Here is a 25,458-nt window from a genome sequence, read left to right as displayed (position 1 = left end):
TCGTTACTTGAATTCTTCTCCCATCTGGGTCCATCAAGCTTTCTTTATATTTGTAATGAGGTCACTAATTTGTTAGACCTGGAGGAACAGCACCTGCTTGCCAAAATCTGGCCAAAAATTGAAGCCCCCTTGTGTTCTTCAGGGCACTGATTGCTGTTGCTAACTGGTTCTGGTTATCTTCCCATTTTCTAGTTCCTCCATACATTTGTCTGTAATTTCCTGAAGGTTCAGGTCTTCATCAACAGCATTCTAGTCCAAAAATTCGAAGCTCAGGCCAAACAGATGGCTTCATAAGTCTGTTATGCACCAAAGACTGTTGCAGATCAGACAGTGAATCTAAATGAATGCTCTGCGGCTTTGAACTCCATTGGCAGAGGATCCAGGCACTCTGTTGCATCATTTGGTTCATTTCAATCCCACTGTCCGCCTCAGTGACTGCTAATACTTTGCATTTCTTCCCACCCTAAAGTTTCAAAGTGCAGGTTCATAACAATCCCAAGTTTCCCCACCAGTATGCTATTACCAACTACTGTACTTAGACCCCGAGATTTTCTGGAATAATTGACCAAGATATTTATTTAATTTTAACAGAGAATTCATTCTGTTCATTTCATCTTAATGCCTCTTCTGAAAGTTCCGACTCCTCAACATCTGCTAATGTGGCACGCTGGGATACAACCCGGGAGCCATCGGGGGGGGCACACTTTGTGCAGTGATGATGAGGGGCCTCTTCTGGTGTTTTAACTCACGGGCCATTTGGCACCAGGAACAGGAGTTACAGCAGACCACGACACAGCAGTCACCACAAATGGAGCCCTGCAGAGTATAAAAAGACAAAGGGGGTGAGTGAAGAATCTGTGTGAGACATCAAGTCCTGTCATTGCTTATAGAGCACTGCCTTACAATAGACTGGCATATAATGCAGAATGGACTGGCACCTTATTCACTGTTTGTTCCATACAGGAAAATTTCCTATAGTTTGCCAGCCTTCTGTACAGGGTAAGGTTTATATGTGAATGTGGCCTGAGATGAGCTGGCAACCTGTCCAGCGCTGGTTTTTATGTAGGACTGTCTGCTACAACTGACTGGCACTTATGTCATATATGAGTATATCCTAACATACAGTGTCTGTAAAATGTATTTACCCCCTTGGATGTTTTCACATTTTATTTTTATACAACATTGAATCTGTGTGGAATTAGTTTTTCTTTTTTGACAACAGATTAACAGAAAGACTATTTAATATCAAAGAGATCTCTGCCAAGTGGTCTAAATGAATTAAAAATGTAAAATACCAAATAATTGATCTCATAAGTATTCACCTCCTTCAGGTCAGAATGTAGTTGACGCCCCTTTGTCAGCCATGACAGCCTTGAGTCTGAGCACACAGGTCTCTATCAGCTTTGCACATCTGGACATGGAAGTTTTTTTTTTCCCAGTCTCCTTTGCAAAACCTCTCAAGCTCTGTCAGGTTGTATGCAAATTCCAGCTGAACAGTCTGGCCACAAATTCTCAGTCGGATTGAAATCTAAACTCTGACTCGGCCACTCCGGGACATTCACATTGTTGTTTTGTAGTCATTTCTTTGCAGCTTTGGCTTTGTGCTTGGCGCCATTGTCTTGTTGGTAAAGAAATCTTTTTCAAAGGTGCAGGTTTCTCGCAGACTGCATTGTTTCCCTCCAGGATTTTCTCTAATTTTGCTGCATTCATTTTATCCTCACAAGCCTTTCAGGGCCTGCTGCAGAGAAGCATCCACCCAGCCTGATGTTTCCACCACTATACTGGGAAGAGTGTGTTTTTGATAATGTGTGCTGTTCAAATATGCAATTTTACCAAAAAACTCAATTTTCGTGTAATCAGACCATTTTTCCAGCTAACTTCAGAGTCTCCTCTGCACCTTCTGGCAAACTCTAGCTGAGACGAGCATCGTTTTTAACGTTGGCTTCTCTTTGCCACTCCCACTTAAAGCAGCAGCATTTGAAACAACTGGTGTTGTCTGCACAGTCTCTCCACTCTCATCCATTGTAGCTTTTAATGCCTTCAGAATTCTCAAAGGTCTCTTGATGGCCTCCCTCACTAGTCTTCTTCTTGCATGATCTCTCAGTTTTTTGTGGATGGCCTGCTCTAGGCAGATTTCCAGCTAATTCGTACTCTTTCCATTTCTTCATGACTAATTTTACTGGACTCTAAAGGGTATTCAGTGACTTGTATATTTTCTGGGTGGCACGGTGGGGCAGTGGTAGCGCTGCTGCCTTGCAGTTAGGAGACCCGGGTTTGCTTCCCGGGTCCTCCCTGCGTGGAGTTTGCAGGTTCGCCCCGTGTCTGTGTGGGTTTCCTCCGGGTGCTCCGGTTTCCTCCCACAGTCCAAAGACATGCAGGTTAGGTGCATTGGTGATCCTAAATTGTCCTGTGTGCGTGCACTGTGGTGGGCTGGCACCCTGCCCGGGGTTTGTTTCCTGCTTTGCACCCTGTATTGGCTCCAGCAGACCCCTGTGACCCTGTAGTTAGGATATAGCGGGTTGGATAATGGATGGATGGATATTTTCTCATGTCCATCCTATGACCTTTGCTTTTTAAATCCCGTCTCACAGACTGGGACCTTTTCCAGGTTTAGTTTCTGGAGCGGGTGTGCCCAACAGTGGACTGGCAGGTCATCCAGGGTTGGTTCCATGTGTGAGTATGCCCTGACTTAGCCTGGCTTCCCACCCAGGGTTAGCTCCATATGTTAGTGTGTGAAAAAAGAACTGGGGAAGGTCCCCATCCAGGGTTAGTTCTGTGCATGAGCGTGCCCTACAATAGGCACTTCATCCAGTCCTGAATTGGTTACATGAGTAAGTGTGCCCTCTAATGAATTGGGACTTCATTCATGCTTGAATGTGCCCAGCAAGGACTGAGTGTGCTCTACATTGAGGTGAAGTCCCATCCAGAATTGATTCTGATGTCTGAATGTGCCCTTCAGTGACTCTAATCCCGTTCAAAATGACTGCCTGGATAAGCAACAAGTCCTCATGATGATAAAATTGTATTGGATAAGATCAGAATTTGGATGTTAAGCGACCAATAATAAACAAGCGTTACAAATCCTCAGCCTTAAGTGTTGGGAGGCTAAAAAGGACACCATAAGACAATCTATTTGTGAATTTTCTCCACAAACCTGTATATAGAATCGTTCCCTCATGGAACTGCGCATAGCGAGGGAAATTGGATGGATACCCGAATAATCAAGAAGTGGGAGGCACAGACATTCCCCATATTCGCTGACTGTCTTGCACATGAAGCAGGGATAACACCAGAAGGCACAGCAACCTGGAGATACCAAAACAGAAAAAACAAGAGAAAAAGAAAATACATTTTAGACCTTCTGAAGTCTGACATAATAGCTTCTGGAGTTTCCATAGAAGAACATATCATAAAAAAGTAACGATGTTTATTTAGGAGAAAAAAAAATCCCTTGTCATATTAATTGGCCACAGAAGATCTTGCTATAAGAAGGTAACGTCAGTCATGGAGGAAAACCCTCTGCACTGCCACATTAACTATGAAGAGGTGTTTGTTGAGCCCATCTATGTGACTCCACATCTATCAAAAAGCACCAACTATGACACCTGGTGCTCCCAACATATCTCTTAGGACGGGGCTATTTAATTACAAGTTTGTTTGGGCCAGATTCTCAAACCAAGAAATATAGCTGGGCCAGACATTTTCAATGGCCAGTAAGCAGCAGGTAATGACACATTTTGAATGTATTAAAAAACAAGTAATGTTTGTTCATTTGGTCACCTCTGACACGGGCACATCAAAAAGGTGCATAAATAAAACAATAAAAAGCTATAACTGAACAGAATCTGAGGAAGTATCGATACTTGTTTTTCCACTTTGGAGTTTTTATTTATTTATTTACTAGGGGGCTTTGCCCCCTGATCGCTTTGCGAGCCCACCCCGGAGCGCGTCTCTGCAGCTCGTGTTGTGAAGGGAGTGGCTGAACGCACACTTTGGAGATGCGGACGGATCACCTGCTTGCTTACTGCTCCTCCTGCCATGCTGCGTGTTCTGCTTCTCGCACGGTGCGTCGATCATTTCAAAGCCTGTACAGCAGCTGTCCTCGCTTTGCTCACTTAACCCCCCTCCCAAGCTCACCATCCACCAACCAAAACTCCCCGGGGGCGTGCTAAGCGCTTGCCACTTCACGTCTCTGTCACTCACATTGTGGGTTGGCTGAATGCACTCTAAATAGATGCAGGCTGATCATTACTTTCCTTATTTTCTGAATTTGCACATAAATAATTATTGTTCTGCATCCTTTTTTGCCTTCTTTTCTCTCCAACGCTTTTGTGTCTCTTTTCGACACGCTGCTCTCTTTTCTTTGCTTAGTCATTCACATGCCATCTAGAACGTATAACATTTTAAGAGCTGGGAGCACATGAAGTGTGTCTGCCAAAAGCACCCCAAGAACTGCGAGGTTAGATGTCCGTGAACTTGTTTTAAATTGTTTGTAAGTAGGGCGTGACGTGCAAAAGTCACCGTCTCACAGGTCTTGCTTCCTAAGGCTGTAATGTCTAGTCTCGTGTGACGTCAAAGTGTCTCTCCAAGACGATCTCATCTCGACCCAAGATTTTTCATATAATAGATTTATTTATTTATAAAGCACTTTAAAAACTACATCAGTGCTGATCAAGTGCTGTACAGTAAAACCCAACATCTAAGACACACAATAATCAGAAACACATAAGAGCTGAAGAAGATCATAATAAAAAGTACACAAGATAGTCAACATCTCACACTGGGTCAAAGGCCAGGGAGTTAAAGTGTGTTTATAAGTAAGATTTATAGACAGCAAGTGAAGGAGCCGGCCTAATGCACAATGGCAAATCGTTCCAGTGTTTTGGAGTTGCTACTGAATAAGCCTGATCACCTCTAAGTTGGCATCGTGTCTAAGGAACAAGTAATTAAAAAAAATTTAGAAAATACATCATTTTGCTCACCTCTGACACCTCTGACTCAGGCACATCTCCAACCACATAACATCAAAAACGGTGCACAATATTAATAATAATATTTGTTTCCGTTTTGAAATATGACCCAGGAGAACATCACAAAGTCCATAACAAAAATGAACAATCAATGCAATCATTGTGCAAATCCATAAGAAGTGATTACAGTGACTAACACATGAATCCAACATCTACTGCACACCGAGGGTTTTAAATCACCGCAGGTATGATTAGCAGTGCCCCTTTTTGTGAAGATAAAGGTGGTGGTACGCATACATTGAGTTTGGATTAAGTTTGAGGGTCTGTGAAAGTATACAGAGGCCGAGAGCCCTAGTGCTACTTGTTTTGTTAATTTGGTGAAAAAACGTAACTTTGTAGTTCGTCTTCATAGTAGAGTCTAAAAAAGGAACATAGGGTCACCCTAGGACCCTACCATGACACAACAGTCCTGCTGCACCCTCAGTGATGACTAAGAGAACACGATCAATGTGAATTTTGTAGCATCTCAAGCCAAATGCAAACTCTGCCAACATTGCAAGCCAAATGCAAAAGCTTACAAACGCTTATTTTGTAACATTGTGAAACAAATTTAACAAACTATTCCTTTAACATCATCCATCCTGTTATATCCTAACTACAGGGTCATGGGGGTCTGTTGGAGCCAATCCCAGTGTGCAAGGCAGGAAACAAACCCTGGGCAGGGTGCCAGCCCACTGCAGGGCACACACACACACAAATCAATCACACACTAGAGACATTTTAGGATCACCAATGCACCTAACCTGCATGTCTTTGGACTGTGGGAGGAAACCGGAGCACCCAGAGGAAACCCACGCAGACACGGGGAGAACATGCAAACTTCATGCAGGGAAGACCCGGGAAGCGAAACCAGCTCTCCTAACTGCATGTCTTGTAAATAGCAGGTTGTTGTGATGTGAAATTTTGCATACAAGTTGATAAATATTTTGTGTCTTTATTTGTAATTTAGGCAAAGCAATGTAATATTAGTGTTACATTAGTGAGAAGCATTCATGTTTACCCCTGCCTTTTAGGAATGGGTCTCTTTGAATTTTACGACAGAGTTGGGGGGAAGTGCCTTAAACAAGTTTGGTTAATGTTTCTCTGAAGTCTCTCAGTCAACCCCCATAGGAAAGTCAGGCTGCCTAAATGGCAAACTTTAGCTCAACAAATGGTTTTGGGGGGTGGCAGGTGTGAAGATGTTCTATTCCCCCATTGGTCTGAAGTATGGCTGTTTGGAACTGGCTTGTATCAGAGGCCTTTAAGTACCATGATGCCCTATTGGCTCTAGGGGTTGGACAGAGAATCTATACATTTGCTCACTCCCTCATACTCTCTCTCTCTTACTAAACTGATGCATGAACTGAAAAGTACAACACAATGAAGAACACAGCTCGGCAGCCATATTGAGACAGCCATGTGGCCTGTTCTGAAGAAAGCTGACCACAAATGATGCTTTAATTAGAGACATTTTAAGTAACTAACAAGTCTGTGTGCCGCCTAAAACTACACATCACCATTTATCAGGTTGTATGGTTGCCAATATTCAAATGTACTTTGCATTTATGAATATTACCAATAATACATTGTTTAAATTGTAACTTAACCCCTGCTTGTGTTTTACTACACCTAATTGTCTGAGGTTATACTGTAGATGTAGAAGGGAAGGTGGGGAGAAGTTATATACTATAATACCTTATAAACAGTGGTAAGTCTGTGAGATTTGAGGCATTCTGACAAAGGCTACATATTAAATAATACAAAAGGGGAGAGCAGAGCAATATATTATTCTACCAAGACAAAACACAGGTCCTATCTTACTGTGCCGATTTCTACAGGAACAGGAACCAGTGCTGAATATGGGCTGTTGTGAAGTCAGGTTGCCAGAATTCACTTAACGTTCAAGCCTCTATTTGATGGGCAACATTGCAGGACTACTCAGTCTTTCTTGGCACCTCACTGATGGTAAGTCATTTTTCAATCAATTTCATTTCATTCAAAGGGCCAGAGTGACTGGTGACATGCAAAATGTATGCAGTGCAATGCACACATCTGAGGAAAATCTCCAAGGCTTCATTCTGCGTAAGGGGTCTGTTCATCTTTAACAGTGACACAGCATGTCTTCTTCAGGTAATTCAGTTGACACTGTCAAATCACCTGATATTGTTACTGATGGTTCCTTTATAGAAAAGAAATAAATCTGAGCACAGGCAGTCCTGGGCCTCAACCAGCCCAAGGACCGGGACAAATGTTCCCATTTTCTCGCCCTGTTGGCGCCCCTGTAGAGGAATATACATTATGTAACATAGACAAATTTTAATAATTATTAATAATAAAATGAACATATCTAACATTTCATTTTAGTGTTCATTTTTATTAATCATCAATGTTTGGTAAATCTTTATCATTCCTTAAAAAATAAATACCAAATCAGGACACTGCACTAAGTGTGGCGTGGGTTTATGAAGCATAGAATAAGTGGTGTGGTGCAGTGAGCCTTCTGGAATTCAACCCCTAGCATCTAGGCACCACATCTCGACAACACAGCTACCAAATATTGGAGTTTACAAGAATAAAAACTCACAAGGTAAGGATAATAACAATCTGATAATGCTAGCTTGTGGAATGTCCACCTAATTTGCACGTCTTTGGACTGTGAACATTAGAACATTCTAGATGAGAAAAGGCCATTCAGACCAGCAAAGCTCGCCAGTCCTATCCACTTATTTCTTCAAAAAAAAAACATGAAGTCGAGTTTTGAAAGTCCCTAAAGTATTACTGTGTACCACACTGCTTGGTAGCTTAATCCAAGTGTCTATCGTCCTTTGTGTAAAGAAAAACTTCCTGTTTGTGTGAAATTTACCCTTAACAAGTTTCCAAATGTGTCCACATGTTCTTCATGAATTAATTTTAAAGTCACAGTCGATCCACTGGACTAATTCCTTTCATAATTTTAAACACTTCAGTCATGTCTCCTCTTAGTCTTCTTTTGCTTAAACTGTAAAGGCTCAGCTCTTTTAATCTTTCCTCATAATTCATCCCCTGTAGCCCTGAATCAGCTTATTTGCTCTTCTCTGGGCATTTTCTAGTGCTGTTATGTCCTTTTTCTAGCCTGGAGACCAAAACTGAACACAATACTTAAGATGAGGCCTCACCAGTGCATTATAAACCCTGAGCAGAACCTCCTTGGACTTGTACTCCATACATCAATGCGCTATATAACCTGACATTCTGTTAGCCTTCTTAATGGCTTCTGAACACTGTCTGGCAGTCGATAGCTTAGAGTCCACTTCTTCTTCTTCTTCGTCTTTTGGTTGCTCCCATCAGGGTTCACCACAGTGGATCATCTTCGTCCATATATTTCTGTCCACTGCATCTTGTTCTGTCATACCCATCACCTGCATGTCCTCTCTCACCATATCCATAAACCTTCGCTTAGGCCTTCCTCTGTTCCTCTTACCTGGCAGCTCTATCCTTAACATCCTTCTCCCAATATACCCAGCATCTCTCCTCTGCACATGTCCAAACCAATGCAATCTCGCCTCTCTGACTTTGTCTCCCAACCGTTCAACTTCAGCTGACCCTCTAATGTACTCATTTCTAATCCTGTTCATCCTCGTCTCCCCCAGTGCAAATCTTAGCATCTTTAACTCTGACACCTCCAGCTCTGTCTCCTGCTTTCTGGTCAGTGCCACCGTCTCCAACCCATATAACATAGCTGGTTTCAGTACCGTCCTGTAGACCTTCCCTTTCACTCTTGCTGATACCCGTCTGTCACAAATCACTCCTGACACTCTTCTCCATCCATTCACCCTGCCTGCACTCTCTTTTTCACCTCTCTTCCACAATCCCCGTTACTCTGTACTGTTGATCCCAAGTATTTAAACTCATCCACCTTCGCCAACTCTACTCCCTGCATCCTCACCATTCCACTGACCTCCCTCTCATTTACACACATGTATTCTGTCTTGTTCCTACTGACCTTCATTCCTCTCCTCTCTAGAGCATATCTCCACCTCTCCAGGGTCTCTTTAACCTGCTTCCTACTATCGCTACAGATCACAATGTCATCAGCAATCATCATAGTCCAAGGGGAGTCCTGTCTAATCTCATCTGTCAACCATCACCATTGCAAATAAGAGAGGGCTCAGAACCGATCCCTGATGTAATCCCACCTCCAACTTGAATGCATCCATCACTCCTACCGCAGACCTCGCCACCGTCACACTTCCCTCATACATATCCTGTACAACTCTTACGTACTTCTCTACCACTCCTGACTTCTTCATACAATACCACAACTCCTCTCGAGGCACCCTGTCATATGCTTTCTCCAGGTCCACAAAGACGCACTGCAACTCCTTCTGGCCTTCCATCAACATCCTCAGAGCAAACATTGCATCTGTGGTGCTCTTTCTTGGCATGAAATCATACTGCTGCTCACTAATCATCACCTCCCTTCTTAACCTAGCTTTCACTACTCTTTCCCATAACTTTATGCTGTGGCTCATCAATTTTATTCCCCTGCAGTTATTGCAGTCCTGCACATCCTATGACTCCTAAATCCTTCTCATAAGGTGTACTCTTGATTTTCAGATCTCCCATTGTGTATTCAAACCTAACATTTTTACTCCCTATGAGTGGGACTGTGGGTGGAATCTGGGGCACATGGCAGAAACCTGTGTGCAAACTCCATGTATGGAACCCTGAAGTTTAAATCCCAGGCTCCTTCGTGCAAGGGTGCATCATTACCACTGAACCACAATGCTGCTCTGCTCCACTGTTCTTACATCAAAAAAATAATTAATAAAGCATTTACTGTATATGAGCAGAATTATAGCTCTGAGGCGCTGGCAATCAGAAGGTTGAATCCCGTAAATGCCAAAAGTGACTGTACTTCGTTGGACCCTTCAGCAAGGCCTCTTTAACCTGTAATTGCTCTGTCCTGGGCATGACGTTAATCTGCATCCAGCCCTGCTTGTAGGCCCTCCAACCTGCAGGGAAAAACCTGGGCTCTTGTGGCAGAATTGGCACTCCTGTCACCATAAAAAACCTCACACTGTTCCATTCCATCTGAAGTTGTGTGGTGCTGAGGTGTCACCCATTGTATGGCTGCACTCGGGTCCTAATCTGGGATCCTGAGTTGGTTTGTCATCTGGTGGGTACAACAATGCGACAATATCTCTTACTGTTTATAAGAAAAATGAAATGAGACAGACCCACACAACCAATCTATAATAAAATCTGCAAAGATAATATTTTTGGTGTTAAAAAAGATACCCCCTTTAGTTGAGCTTAGTAAGAGTTCAGTACAGTTCTGACCAAAAATATAAATTCCTGGATATGGAAAGAAAAAAAAAGTTGAGAAGAAAAGAAAACTTGAGAGCCCTTGGCCTGGAGATATCTCGTGATATTTTTTCACATATTTAAGTTCCTTGAGCATGGGAAAAGGTGCTATATAAATAAAATGTATTATTATTATTATTACATATACAGGTATATCAGTAGTCTGCCAGAGTTAAACTTATGCTGTGATTAACTGGTCTGCTACTATCCAAAAATCATGCTGGGTGCAAACTGTTAGACCCAAGATCTTGCTCTGCACTTGCTTTATATTAAAGGGGAGAGCCTTGACCAGATCATACAATATTTTGGGGGGCTTTGGCTTAAAACAAATGAGAGCCACTGGCATAGCCAACCATGAGCGGTACTGATGTTTTAATAAACTGACTTCCTCTCCTGTGGCTGATCCTCATTTAATTTAAGCCACTCTGGGTTAAATCAGCTGGTCATTCTTCTTTTACCTGGGGAAAAGAAAGGCACTATATAACTGAAATGTATTATTATCTTTTGCTTTTGGGTGCCTACCAGTGGTAGCTGGGCCAGAGCATCTAGAACGTCTGCATGGTATACTCTTTTATAGAAACGTTCTTATTCCCCTTCAATTCATGGTACACCCTATATCAGGGGTGTCGAACTCCAGTCCTGGTGGGCCTCAGTGCTTGCAGGTTTTCATTCCAACCATCTTCTAATTTAGTGACCAGTTTTTGCTGCTAATTAACTTCTTTTGCGTTAGTTTTAATTATCTTGACCCAGGGCACTTAGTTGTCTCTTCTTCAATTAGCAGCCAAACAAAAATGAGACACAAAACAAGCAGCCACATGACCACCTCACCTGTGCTCACCACACAATATCTGAAAATAAAGAAAGGTGAAGGTCTCAGTAATGTTGATCTCTCAGGGCACCAAAACATTTTGACGATATTCTTAGAAAAAACAGAAAAATCAGCAGTTTTGGAAATGTCTGCTGTGGCAGAATGAGAGCAGCAACAGGCCATGGAATTAAATAATGGCTTTAATTAACAGCAAGATTCGGCTTCTCATTAAGGGATTGGTTGGAGTGAAATTGGTTGGAGTTTGAAATCCCAGTTTAGCTGGTCATCTCTCAGCTCGTTTCACATCTCATTTCTGCTTGGCTGTCATTTAATGAAGACAGGAATAAATTCAGAGGACCGAATCCTTAAAAACATCCATCCATCCATTATCCAACCCGCTATATCCTAACTACAGGGTGACGGGGGTCTGCTGGAGCCAATCCCAGCCAACACAGGGCGCAAGGCAGGAAACAAACCCCCGGGCAGGGTGCCAGCCAACCGCAGTCCTTAAAAACAGGGCTATTAAAATGAAGAGAAAAGGAGTTAATTAGCAGTGAAAACTGGTCACTGATTAGGAAAAGGGTTAGAATGAAAACCTGCAGTCAATGCAGCCCACCAGGACTGGAGTTGGACACCCCTGATATAGGGTGTACCATGAATTGAAGGGGAATAAGAACGTTTCTATAAAAGAGTATACCATGCAGACGTTCTAGATGCTCTGGCCCAGCTACCACTGGTAGGCACCCAAAAGCAAAAGATAATAATACATTTCAGTTATATAGTGCCTTTCTTTTCCCCAGGTAAAAGACGAATGACCAGCTGATTTAACCCTGAGTGGCTTAAATTAAATGAGGATCAGCCACAGGAGAGGAAGTCAGTTTATTAAAACATCAGTACCACTCATGGTTGGCTATGTTTCTCATTGTGAGTCCCTTAAAAAGTGCAGACACGGCAACAAAGCATTTTACACAGCTGGTTGCCTTTCCCAAGATTTCTTCCATTTTTTTTCCCTATGAGGTTTTTGTTATTGGGAGTTTTTTCTTGTCTTCTTAGAGAGTGAAGGCTGCGGGATCTGTCAAAAAACAGGGCCTGTTAAAGTTCACTGAGGCATTCTTTGTGTGATTGTGGGCTATACAAGAAATAAATTGCCGTTGTTGTTATTCTATGCTTCAAATTGTTTCCTTAGTTAATCCAACAGGCATACATTTGGGGTTTGGAAGGAAAGCAGAACACTTTGTGTAATGTAATATTACATCCTTCATATAGGTTGATATATCTCTACAAATATATCATTTTTAAATGCATGCAGGTTGATAAGCCAGATATTTACTTTGGCACATTTATGACCCTACTACAACAGATCAGATATTTTGTTGAGTGCTGCTCTAAGGTATGTCATGTAAGGTAGCGGGGATTGAAGGATCACTTGCACCCCTGCTGAGTGTGAAGCTGCTGCTTTGATACTCTATCTGTGACTTGAAAAGCAGAATTTATAAGCCTCACGTTTTAAAAGCATGAGCACCCCCATCCTTTCCCATAGAAATATCCTGGGGGAATACAGGTAAGCCAAGATGAAAAGCCAGGGGTGAAATGGAGGATGGCGGCTGAGATGAAAGGACATAAACAGACCTCCATGAGTTCAAGAGGTGTGCTAAGGACTGGATAAACTGGTGCTTGCAGAAGCATGCTGTGTCTCTTTGCTGCTCCTTTCATGCAGACCGCCATGCTGTTGTCTCTGTCTTGGCCTTGCTGTCTCTTTCTGCCATTCCATCCTAGGGCTACACTTGACAACGTCGGACAAGAAGCCGATGTACAAGCTAAGACAGAGAGCCACCTGGTAGCCTAAGCAAGATGAACTGATTATTATCCAGGTTATGTTATTTAACCAATGCTCATATCACTTTGCTTATATTTTAAGTATAACTAAAAATCTTAAAAGTGCATCTATCTGTGAATTAAAGTGTAACTTTCTCTTCTGCCTCTTCTGTTATTTTATCCAACTGCTGTGTTTACAGATGTAAAAGAAAAATGGAGGTGCTAAACTACAACAGCCGTCAACTCTGACGATGGTCAGGCCAGTAACAGTAAATGTATAAAGGATATTAAATTAGATTTGGGGTGTTCTGTTCAGGTCTACATAATAAGGAGTCTGAAAGGGAAAGCAAGGTCACCCTAGGAGCCTACCACAACAAAACCCCTTGAGAAGACCTTATGGGCACAGGGAGAATTGGCATTTTCTGAACACGCAGTGACCTAAATACAGATCTCTGGAGATTAGAGGCAGCAGCACAAGCCACTGAGCCACCATGTCACTCCAGAGAGCTGAGCTAATTTCCCTTCTCTCACAGGTTTGTTCTTTCTGAACACAGAGCATCAGATAGCACACATGGCACTAGACCACACAAATCTGAGAGAAGTGGAGAGACAGACTTACAGATGCCCATGTCTTCGCAGCAGTCAAAGAGTCCCGAGTTCCATTTGTTTGGTTTTTGGTTGACCACAGCTAATGCTGTTCCGGGCTGAAAGGTGACAACGGGCTGAACAGCCATGGTTGAAGATGGATGATCACTGTCAGAAGATGCTAATAAAACACAAAGAAACACAGAGCTCAGGAGTAAAACAAACTGAATACTGAACATTAAACAGGAGGGTGGCCTCTAATGAAATGCAAGGGCAGGAATGTTCAAGAGAAAACTGCTTTTTGTTGATGGTATGTGAAGGAATAGGTAATCGGACTGCTAACTGATCTATAATTCTCTGGGCTGGGGTTCCTCCAAAGTACCAGGACAACTAAAAGGTGGAAATTAAATAAATCAGACAATCCTCCATTTATAGTAGGGGTCCTCAATCATAGTCCTGGAGGGCCACAGTGGCTGCAGGTTGTTGTTCTAACCTGGTTGCTTAATTAGAAAGCAATTCTTGCCAATAATTTCATTTCATGGCCTGTCAGTGCTTTAACTCTGCCATGTCAGGTCATTCTCCTTTCCTAGATTTTCATCCCCTTTCTAAGGATATCATCTAAAGGATTTAAAGGCTAAAATGGAAGAGTAATTCTCAGTCCTTCACTTTATTCTCTTCACTTTCCTTCCAAGTATTTAATTAAACCCAATAGTGCGTGATAAATAGACACAGATGTAAATGGAAACACGCTAAATGGAGAAATGCTGGTCTCTTTTGTCATTTGCAGCTTATTGCTAATAAGGAGCCATTAAAAATCAAGACTACAGCTGTTTAAGACTAAAATAAGCAATAAGGGTTCAAAATCTTAATGAGCGAGACGACTAAAGTGAAGCAGAAGTGTTACTTGAGCAATAAGTGCTTCTTATTAAGCAATTGAGTTGGAGCAAAAACCTGCAGCCACTGCGGCCCTCCAGGACCGTGATTTACAGATTCACCTAATGGACAGAATGTAGTGTAAGTAATGCCATTAGGCTTTTGCAGTCAGGCACCATTTTTGTCTTGCTTTACCATCACTATGGTAACAGGCTAGGTATGGATGCTGTCTCCAGAAGGGGTGTGGCTATGAGTGGGTGTGACTGAGCAGTGTCCGCCTAAATGGGGGGGTCTATCCACCCAATGAATAATCAGAAAATATTCACTTTTATTTTAATCCCTATTCGGATAGGACAAATGTCTGTAAAGTCTTTGTTATAACCCAATGCATTTGCAAAGGATGAGATACGTCTGGAAAAACTACAGAGGCAGAAGTGTCTGGTATGGTTCACCTCAAAACAGCTGCACGTGTTGTAGCTACATAGCTATTGCTACTCCTCAGAGCCTGAAGTGCTCTCTTAATGGCATTCTTTATTGTTCTTTACTGGGTTGTATGGTTCCTGGAGCTATTTCTTCACAAAGCACCATTATAGTCTGGGAAGGGTTCTCTACATATGAAGTTGGTTCTTTGTGCTTTGATAAACTCCCTAATATGTAGAAAAAAAATGAAATCTTTAATGCATGGTAGACTACCTAGCAGGACAAAAACAGATTAAGCAAAACTTGGACTTAGCCTGTGTTATTACAGAGAGCAAGATTTTTTTTTCAATTATGACCCATTGGTATTTCACAGATGTGTTACCATCTATTCAAAGATGGTATTTATGAAGTCAGTTATGGATCTAAATAAAAGGTTCTCTCTGGAATCTTCTTGTGGCTGAGTCTTTTGGGAACCAAAAATGGTACCCCAATGGCATCACTCTGAAAATAAACCACTCTGGCACCATTATTATTATTTAGAAGTATGGCCCGATACGCACCAGAACGGCATAGCAGCCTTATTCCATTTCAGAGGCCGGGTACATTTTTGCGTAGCAGCACCTCTCGCTCTGCCCCAGCCCCACTCCCAGGTCCATCAGCATACTGGAAACACAAAGCCCTTTGCACTCTTCAATGTACTATGTGAATAACAACACACTCAAAACTCCAAGGGGACCTGCCCCCGTCGGATTAAATTGTATAAAATATAAAACGCATTACTAGGATGACCAAGAGGCCCACAAGAACAGGGAGTAACAGCAAATATTGGTGTTCATTTCAAGCACCCCTCATCTCCATAACAAGAAAAAATCAAGAAAATAAACATGTTGGAGCAAATTCTTTAATGATTTACTTAGTACTAGGGCGTTGTACCGTGTTAGCCATTAATGGATTAAAACAACACAATAGGTCTTGTGGGTTGTTTTACCTAATGGACACCACAAGCACAAGCCCTCTCATAAGAATTCTATTCTTGGGGCTCCTTTGTCCACAAACACATCCATTTGATGGATACGGTATATATCCGTTTGAGGTGGTTCAGTGTGGATCACACAGAGCAAGGACAAGTTCTTTGACTGCCTTCGTTTTTTTCCACCTTTAAAATCCTTGGGGAAATGCCATTTTCAGAGAAAATGGTGGAATTTTACTGACATGTTGATTCACATGGGACTAGTTTAACTTGGGGTTATGTTTATTGGACTTTTTATAGAAGGTGACAGACTTCATAATCTTTACCGTCCAAAAAAAGTTACTGTCAATTTGGACTGGACTAAAATTAAAGGGGCCCTCTAGTAATAATAACTTAGTCCACCTCCAAATACGGCTAATCTTGGTATTCAGTCACCCTCCCTACAAATTCAAATGCCAATCTTTGGATGGTGTTCTAGTAACTCCATAGCTCTCCCACAGTAATCCTTAGGCTCTTCTGGGGAGTTCCTTTGTTCTTTATTTCACCTTATATAATTTCTTAGCTTTCAAGTATCCTTATGGTGTTGAAATTCCTGGTTCAGCTTCAACTTTCAGACAGGTAGCCTCACATTCTCCTTGGGGTCAGAAGGTATTGTATGGCACCCCTGGAGCAAATGCAGGTTAAGGGCTTTGCTCAAGGGACCAGCAGAGTAGGATTCCCTTTGGCAGTAACACGGATTTGAACCAGCAGCCTTCCAGATACTGGAATAGATCCTTAGCCTCAGAGCCACCACTCCACCCATATCACTGGACATTAAAATATATATACAGTAGAGTCTCGCTTATCCGACCTTCGCTTATCCAACATTCCATATTATCCGACGTCCCACCGCAAAAAAAAAAAATATGCATCAATCGGCAACAAGAACTGCAAGTTGCGAGCGTGAGCGTAGTCTGTTTTTGTTGCTCCCGACTCTACCGCAGCTAATTACAGTGGAACCTTGGTTTGTGAGCATAATTCATTCTGGAAATGTGCACGCAGTCCAAAGCACTTGTACAGTATATCAATGCGAATTTCCCCATAAGAAATAATGGAAACTCAGATGATTCGTTCCACAACCCATAACTATTCATATAAAAATGATTAATACAAATTATAAAGTAAAAATACATAAAGCAAATTAACCTGGACTTTACCTTTGAAAAGAATCATGGCTGGCGTGAGTGAGTTTCTAAACTCTTGTTGGATTCCACCCAACGGGACGACATGCGGAAGAGCGTCCCAAAGCAATCGCAGTGTCCCGGCGCTGTAGCAGTTCGATGTAAAAATGAATCCGAAAAGATCGCGCCTGCTGTCGATTGGTGATACAAGGAACAAGGAACATTATAAACGCGCAGGGCTCAGTATTACTTTCCCCCCAACCCTGCCTGACTGCTGTGTCTGTGTATAGGAGAGTGGCAGATCCCGCTACAATAAATAACCGCGCTGTTGCTGTTTCAAGCTTAATAAAGCTGGTGTTTCTAAAGTACTGAGACTCAGCTTCGTGTTTTCAGGTGCAAGACGGAGACTCGCACGTCACAGCACAAACACACACACGCAGTCACAATGCTGTAGTAAACAGTATACGCTCGTACGGATGTTGACTATATTAGTGACGGAGTTAAGGCTAGAAACTGCAATTAATTACATTGAGCAACAAGAAGCTGCTACAGGAATCGACATAATGATGCTACAAAGATGGCGAGACTTCACAGCGAAGAAACGGCACTCGTCAGGAAAGCAGACTACGATCAAAAATTGTCTTTAAATCATCACAAGACTGAACTTTTTAAGTACAGTACATACTGTATTTAACGTCAGACAATTCTGTAACTGTAAGTTCACTTTTTCAGTTAATTTATTCTGTTGTTTTGTTGTAAAACATGATAATTAGGTTCGGAATGTGTAAAATTATAACATAGTTTTACGTTTAATAGGCTTTTTCTTAACACCTGCCATTATCCAATACTTTCATAAACATAAACAGGCCGGCCGAACGTCGGATAAGCGAGACTCTACTGTATATATATATATAAAGGTGGTGTGGCAGAAAAGTAATGAGACTGGCAACACTGCAAGCGATCTGGCAACGCTGCGCTGTTGTCCTTGATAGAGCACGTGTATCAGTACCCTCCCATAGCTCAGTGCGAGTTTCAACTCCTTCCGTTAACTACGTGATTTTTGTGACTGCTATTAGCAAAGTTGTGTTTTTGGTTGTGCGTCACGCAAAATGGAACAGTGGAATTTGGAGCAACGTTGTGCCATTAAATTTTGTGTTAAGCTTGGAGAATCAGCAAGTGTGACGTTTGAAAAGTTAAAACAGGCCTATGGGGAACATTCTTTATCCCGAGCTCAAGTTTTTCGCTGGCACAAATCACTTTTGGAAGGCAGAAAACACGGTGAAGATGAACACCGTTCAGGGAGGCCTTCAACTTTGAAAACCAATGAAAACATCGAACGTGTGAACACTCTTGTGAGATCAGACCGTCGTTTAACATTAAGAATGTTGAGTGAACAATTAAATTTGAACAGATTTACCGTTCATCAAATTTTGACTGAACATTTGCACATGCGAAAGGTCTGTGCCAAAATGGTGCCGAAAAACCTCACAATTGAGCAGAAGGACAATCAAAAAAACGCATTCCTGTGGTTCCCCAGTCCCCTTATTCACCTGACCTCAGTCCGTGTGACTTTTTCCTAAACTGAAAAATGTCCTCAAAGGACGTCATTTCAGGACTTTAGAAAACATCCAAAAGAGTGTAACGGACATGCTGAAGACCATACCGGTTGAAGACCTCCAGCGCTGCTACCAACAGTGGGAACAACGCTCCATCGTGTGTAGCTGCCCAAGGAACTACTTTGAAGGGGATAACATTGATGTTTGAAAAAATAAAAACTTTGGTAAATAAAAATCAGTCTCATTACTTTTCTGCCACACCTCGTATATATATATATATGTATATGTATGTATATATATATATATATATATATATATATATATATATATATATATATATATATATATATATATAGTAAATATATATGGCCTCCAGCCTGTCCTATGCCAGTCCTGGATCTCATCATAAGCAGCAATACCAAGAGGGACTAATAGCTCTGGAGGGCACTGTCCAGTCTGAGGGAAAACGGATATATTCATTCTTGTCACATTAGTAATAGACCTCAGCTACAGGCTGAACTATACAATCATGTGAAAAAGTAAGTACATCCCATGGAAACGATTGCCCTTTCATCTTATTGGAACAGTCACACAGTAGATCTTCATGTAAAGAGTGCCTATAAATAAGGGTGAAATACTTGAATAAAAATACAAGGAAAAATTGCCATTTTAATCATTGATTCAACAAAAATATCAAAATATGTAATAGTCTACTAGAGCAAAAGAAAGTCCACCCTTGGCCTCAGAAACTGGCACTGCACCCTTCAGCAGAAATTACTTCTTGTAGTTGTTTTGCGTAACTACCCACCAGTCTCTGGCATTTGCCTCTTCTCCATGCAAAATTTCTTCAGTTGCAAGATGTTTGCGGGCTTTCTTGCACAAACTGCCCACTATAAATTCCCCCTCAACATTTCGATTGGATTCAAATTAAAGCTTCTACTAGGCCAGTCCATAACCCTCCATTTCTTCTTTCTGAGCCTTTCCCTGGTGGATTGGCTAGGGTGTTTCAGGTTGTTAGGGTATTAAAACGTCCAATTCCTAGTTCAACTTCAGCTTTCAGACAGGTGGCCTCACATTCTCCTTAAGCACACTCTGATATGATGCAGAACTCTTAGATGATTCCATGAATGCAAGCTGCCCAGACTCTGAAGCAGCAAAGCAGCCAAAAACTGTAACATTTTCAGCACCTTGCTTCACAGCTAGTCTGAGGTTGTTCTTCTGAAATGATGTCTTTGGTTTGTACCAGATATGTCTCTTGTTACTGTTGACAACCAACTCTATCTTGGATTCATATGTCCAGTGCTCCACGTTCCAGAAGTCCTGGTCTTTGTTTACATGTTCAATCACAAGCTGGACTCCTACTTTAATGTTCTTTTTGTGCAGTGAAAAGTCAAGCAAAATGACACCTTTTATTGGCTAACCAAAAAGATTACAATATGAAAGCTTTGGGCATCTGTAAAATATCTTATAGTACCAAATGGTCAGCTCTTGGGTTAAACTTGCAGGGCCAGTCTGGCCAAATTAGCAGTCATTTGAAAGTTTAGGCCTCTTTTAGATGATTTTTAATTACAGCTCAATGATTGATTCCAGTTATTTGGTGATCTTTTTAAATCCCTATCACCAGACTCTTGTCATCAACAACCTTCTTTCTGAGGGTCTTGGAGAGCTCTTTTAATCTTGGCATGATGACACCACACATGTCAATATCAAAGAGAACACCAGACCCTCAATATCTGCTGTTTCAATAAAAAAGGGTCTACCTTCAACTCACTAAGGAAGTTCTAATCCATGGCAGCTGATCTTGAACATCTCATTCTAATTTGCTGAATCTGAAGTGGTGATAAATGTTGAGCTGGACTTACCTTTTCCATGTGTCAAATCTACATTTTTAAAAATTAGATAATGAGAAAGAATCCGCCATGTCAATTTGATGTGTCGCTTGTTCAAGTATATCACCTGTATCTGTTTGCACCGTTTTCAGATATGTTGAAAAAAGATAACAATTTCAATAGGGCGCACTTACTTTTTCACATGCAGGCGCAGCCTATGATGCCATCTGTCAATCTCCTCTTCCTGTAGGTTTTAGGACATTACTGTTATAATAAAGGCAGGGTCGTTGTCCTGGCTCAAATTTATCTTTTGTGCATTTAGTGTTGTTATTTAGAAATTATTCTGTAATAATTTTCACACCAAAGAGCTATAGAATATACAATACCTGACATTTTTTGTACTGTATAATGAAAGTGAAATAGTCAAGAGAGGTCTGATATCGCCTCTTCTAGCAGCAGTGTGCATTCTGATTCTGCGATGTCCCATGGAGGCTCGGTTCAGGTCTTTTCATTGTGTTGTGTCCTGCCAGGTAGCCCACTACACAATGAAGGATTCAGTTTTGTCCACATATAAGGAAACTTTTCAAAGCCCAAAGAAACAATTTTACATGTGAAGATCCTTTTCTTTATTTGGATTCATAACAGTTTTCGTAATTGGCATGAATAGATGATAATAAATCCCAGTGGGTTGCTGATTTTTTAAGGACTCTTCCTGCATACCACAACACAAGCTAAACTCGGGGTTTGTCTGTTTGTTAGTGTCCTGCAGCTCACCATACATTAAAGATTTCTGTTTTGTCCACATTTTAGGGAACCTTTCAAAGGCCAAATAATCAATTTCATATGCAAAGAAGCCTTTCCAGAATGAAATGGCTCTTTGTTTAAGGCTCTATGATGAACCACACTAACCCAGTAAAGAGCCATTAAACAATCGTTATTTGTACAAGGGTAGTGAAACTCAAATAGATGGAGCCCATTGTGAAGAGGAGACAATGCCCCAGTCAGATGCCTGAATATCTAAAAGGTCAGCATTGAATGTGGGCTGTGAATTTGGGTTTGCATCCCAGTAGCCTGGCTACTGAGTGAAAAGAGCCCATTTGCATGCTGGGACTGCAAAAGTTATTAATCGTTTTTCTTTAACTACCTGTGCTGCCTGTCTAAGACAGGCTGAAATCTAAGTAATCAACGCAGACATCAGCATCAATTTTTGCAGTGCACCATTGTCTCTATTATATGCCATTTGGTATGGGATTTGTAAAGGCAGAGTTAATTTTTGTGATGTGCCATCAATTGGAATAGAAAATGCAATGCATTTTAGTACTAAAGATGTTTAGGATGCACCATCTGTTAAAATGAAAAATGCAATTCATTTATTTACTAAAGATATTAGTGGTGCGCCATCTGCTGGAATGACAAATGCAATGCATTTTAAAATCAAAAAATATTTGTGATGCTCCATCTGCTGGGATGACAAATGCAATGCATTTTATTACTAAAAATGTTTGTGATGTGCCATCTATTGGAACAACAGAGACATAGCAACTGGACAGACACACAGATGCTTATCCTTTTATTACTGTGAATGAGTAACTCTTTTCCCTGCCATTAAGGGAGGTGATTTCGAAGATAACACTCAATCATTCAATTGATTGCAGAAAACAAATTGATTCATGTCAGGGATAATTAATTTTAATTTAGTAAAGGTTAAAATAAAACATGCTATGTCAAAGCACGGGCGGCACGGTGGCGCAGTGGGTAGCGCTGCTGCCTCATAATTAGGAGACCCGTGTCTGTGTGGGTTTCCTCCCATAGTCCAAAGACATGCAGGTTAGGTACATCGGCGATTCTAAATTGTCCCGTGTGTGTGCTTGGTGTGTGTGTGTGCGCGCCCTGTGGTGGGCTGGCGCCGTGCCCGGGGTTTGTTTCCTGCCTTGCGCCCTGTTCAGACACCCATGGCCCCGTAGTTAGGATATAGCGGGTTGGCTAATGGGTGGATGGATGTCAAAGCACGAGGTGTTCATCTGTCTATGTATTTCGTATCCATCTATCATGAGAATTATAGAGATGGAGCTAGAGTTGACACAAATCTCAGCATAAGAAATAAAATTGGCTATTGTGGTTTACTTCATCATAAATTGTTTTACTTGTTAGTTGCAAGTGAAATAAAAAAGTGTATACTGTTTGTAACAGCGATACTGCAACAGTCACCTTTTTTTCCAGAAACGCGACAATTGTTATATTTAAATATAAGTTGTTTTAAAAATTAATTACATAACTGATTCTTTCGAGTGATTTTTGAACGAGCCACCCCTGTGATTCGCACCATCTATGCAACTCGACAGGAAACAAGTATAACCATTTGTCCGTGAAACGGCCAGCTTAGAGCGCTGAGTAGAATTTTCGGCAAAGGGGAGAAGAGTTTGCGCGGCTTATTTCGGAAGAAAGCAGTTTAATAAAGTTAATGTTAGATATGCCCGACAGTCTGGAGTTATGGATCGAATTTCAGAAAAAGTACTTAAAGAAACAGAATTATACCTTTGCTAAAAAGTATTCTTAAATTTTGTATTTGGAATTTACTCGCATATTGTGGCAATACATTTGTAAGTTAATTAAACTGAGTTGGAGTTGCATCTACTGCAGACGTCCGTGTCTTACGGCTTAACGGAACCCTTAAATCGGATAAAGAAGGTTCATAGATTAGGAGGACGACGACGACTACATACTAGTGGTACTGTGGTGTTACCTTCATCAAAACGACAGCATGACCTGAATACAGAAAAATGCGAAGAACCGGCCACTAATTTAACTTTGGTTTACATCGGAATACCCGCACCTAACATCTGTCCTCTTACATTTAAATACGGTTCAGTGACGGCAGTTGGCTGTGTGGTCCTGACTGAACCCTTGCTTGACAAAGAACAATTTCATTCTGTGACGCTTCTGAAATGGGTTCTGTGCGGGCTTTGAAAAGTTCCTTGATATGTTGACAAAACAGAAATCTTTAATGCATAGTAGGCTACCTATAAGGGTACAGCAGATCAAGAAATCCTGAACTTATGTATAACAGAGTGATGTCTGTCCAAGAATCCCAGTCCTGATGAACGTCCATAATCGGCAATGTTGAAATCACGGATGAAAAGCCGTCTTTTCTGATGAAAATTATTTTCCTCTTTTTGTTATCCTGATTCTTCCATTCCTGCTGACTTTATTGTTCATCATTTATTTTTTTACGACTGTGCAATTCGTTCTTTATTTCCCGTATGCATTTAAATGACCTGAAGAGTTTCGTCGTGTAATGTCTGATTTTGAACGGCGCTGTTTTCCTTTTTGAATTCGATTTTTATGTTTCATATATTTTTTTTGCCATGCGTGCTTTAAATTAGGTTTGTTAAAATTAATACTTATAACTATTGACACGTGCTGGAAGGGTGCCATATAAATAAAACGTGTTATTGTTCATTTTCTAAAGCACTTAATCCGCAGGGCATGTCACGCTGGAGCCTATCCCAGTTAGCATACGCCGCTAGGCAGGAACAAAGGGTTTGTATAAATAAACAACATTTATTTATATAGCACATTTTCATACAAATAATGTAGCTCAAAGTGCTTTACATGATGAAGAAAAGAGAAAAAAGACAAAGTAAGAATTCAAATAAGACAACATTAATTAACATACTGTAGAAGTATGTAAGGTCCGATGGTCAGGGAGGACAGAAAAAAAAAAAAACAAAAAAAAAAACCTCCAGATGGCTGAAAAGAAAAAAAAAATCTGCAGGGGTTCCAGGCCACGAGACCGCCCAGCCCCCTCTGGGCACACAGCCCATCCACACACCTAACACACAACAGGATCAATTTAGGATCGTTAATCCACTCAAATTGCATGTCTTTAGACTGTGGAAGGAAACCGGGGCATCCGGAGGAAACCACGAGGACACGGGAGAACATGCAAACTCCAACGCAGGGGGGACCAAGGATGTGAACCCCGATCTTCTTACCACGAGGCAACAACGCTACCAATGCCATACCAAAAAGCAAAAGACAAAAAAAAAAAAAATCATATAGCGCTTTTCCCATGCTCACGATGATGATGGTGATGATAATTATTTATGAATGTTTTGAAATTACATTGTTTTATTTATCCAGGGCCTCCTGACTCACCCTTACAAGAAAGCCCCAGCATACTTTTTATTTTTTCTCCAGCCTCCTGGAGTTTTTTTGTTTTTTCTGTCCCCCCTGGCCATTGAACCTTACTCTTATTCGATGTTAAATAATGTTGATTTATTTTGTTTTATAATTGTGTCTTTCATGTTTCTATTCTTTAATATGTAAATCACTTTGAGCTACTGTTTGTATGAAAATGTGCTATATAAATAAATGTTGTTGTTGTTGTTGTTATGACATGTAGTTCCACCCGTCATAGTTTAGTTATGCAAGACGTCGAGTTTTTTTGGGTTCTCCTCTATTTTTGGCTCTCATGACCCGAAAAATCCCTCATTTCTTTCGTGAAGGAAATCAGACCCTTATTATGAGTAAACCAATAGGTGTCTTCAGCAACAATGATCAGAAGAACTTATACTAGAGACATTGTATTGGACTAATAATGATAAAATAGTGATAATACATTTTATTTATATAGTGTCTTTCCTTTGCGCTTTACAGACATCTACATATTTAATAAATCACAGATAGGTATTTAAATAAGTAAAAAGTAACGTGTAAGATGATGTGTCTAATATTTGCAGCTCACAACCCGCTCCCTCAGCACGTACCTGCGCTTCTCGACGCCTGCTCCTAAGTTACCGCACTGAGCCGGCCGGGATGCTTTTATAGTGACATTTGTCTGCACCTAATTTTAGCTCACAAGTGGAAACGCAAGAATAAAAAAATTAGGAAGGTGGAACGGAAACCCGAATCGTTCCCAAACCGCCCACATTCTTAAAAACAAACGTGTCATAGCGATTCTTCAGCGGTTTCCTAAACAACCATCTCCATGGAGGTTCTAGAACGATCCGATAGATAGATAGATAGATAGATAGATAGATAGATAGATAGATAGATAGATAGATAGATAGATAGATAGATAGATA

At 41.1% G+C, this 25,458-nt stretch overlaps 1 protein-coding gene across 1 annotated transcript; it reads right to left on the bottom strand.

Annotated features, from left to right (window-relative positions):
• Positions 1-560: 560 nt before the first annotated feature.
• LOC120526760 (cornifelin homolog) lies at positions 561-25,197 on the bottom strand. Its single transcript, XM_039749910.1, has 4 exons — positions 25,141-25,197; positions 13,598-13,744; positions 3,155-3,306; positions 561-816 (listed from the first exon to the last, which is right to left on the bottom strand). Exons 2-4 carry the CDS (start codon positions 13,710-13,712, stop codon positions 655-657), a joined length of 429 nt encoding a protein of 142 aa, XP_039605844.1. The 5' UTR covers positions 13,713-13,744; positions 25,141-25,197; the 3' UTR covers positions 561-654.
• Positions 25,198-25,458: the final 261 nt, after the last annotated feature.

Source organism: Polypterus senegalus, chromosome 3, assembly GCF_016835505.1.
Source record: "Polypterus senegalus isolate Bchr_013 chromosome 3, ASM1683550v1, whole genome shotgun sequence".
Lineage (NCBI taxonomy): Eukaryota > Metazoa > Chordata > Cladistia > Polypteriformes > Polypteridae > Polypterus > Polypterus senegalus.
The sequence above is the reverse complement of the archived record's forward strand: the minus strand, read 5'-3'. Positions and strand labels throughout refer to the sequence as shown.

Bases quoted from the DNA above. Each gene is read 5' to 3' on its own strand.
- LOC120526760 (XM_039749910.1), bottom strand. From the start codon at position 13,712: ATGGCTGTTCAGCCCGTTGTCACCTTTCAGCCCGGAACAGCATTAGCT. The intron at 3,307-13,597 runs GTAAGTCTGTCT...TGGTATCTCCAG, and splicing joins CTGCGAAGACATGGGCATCT to GTTGCTGTGCCTTCTGGTGT. The intron at 817-3,154 runs GTTTGTGGAGAA...TATACTCTGCAG, and splicing joins GGGAACGATTCTATATACAG to GGCTCCATTTGTGGTGACTG.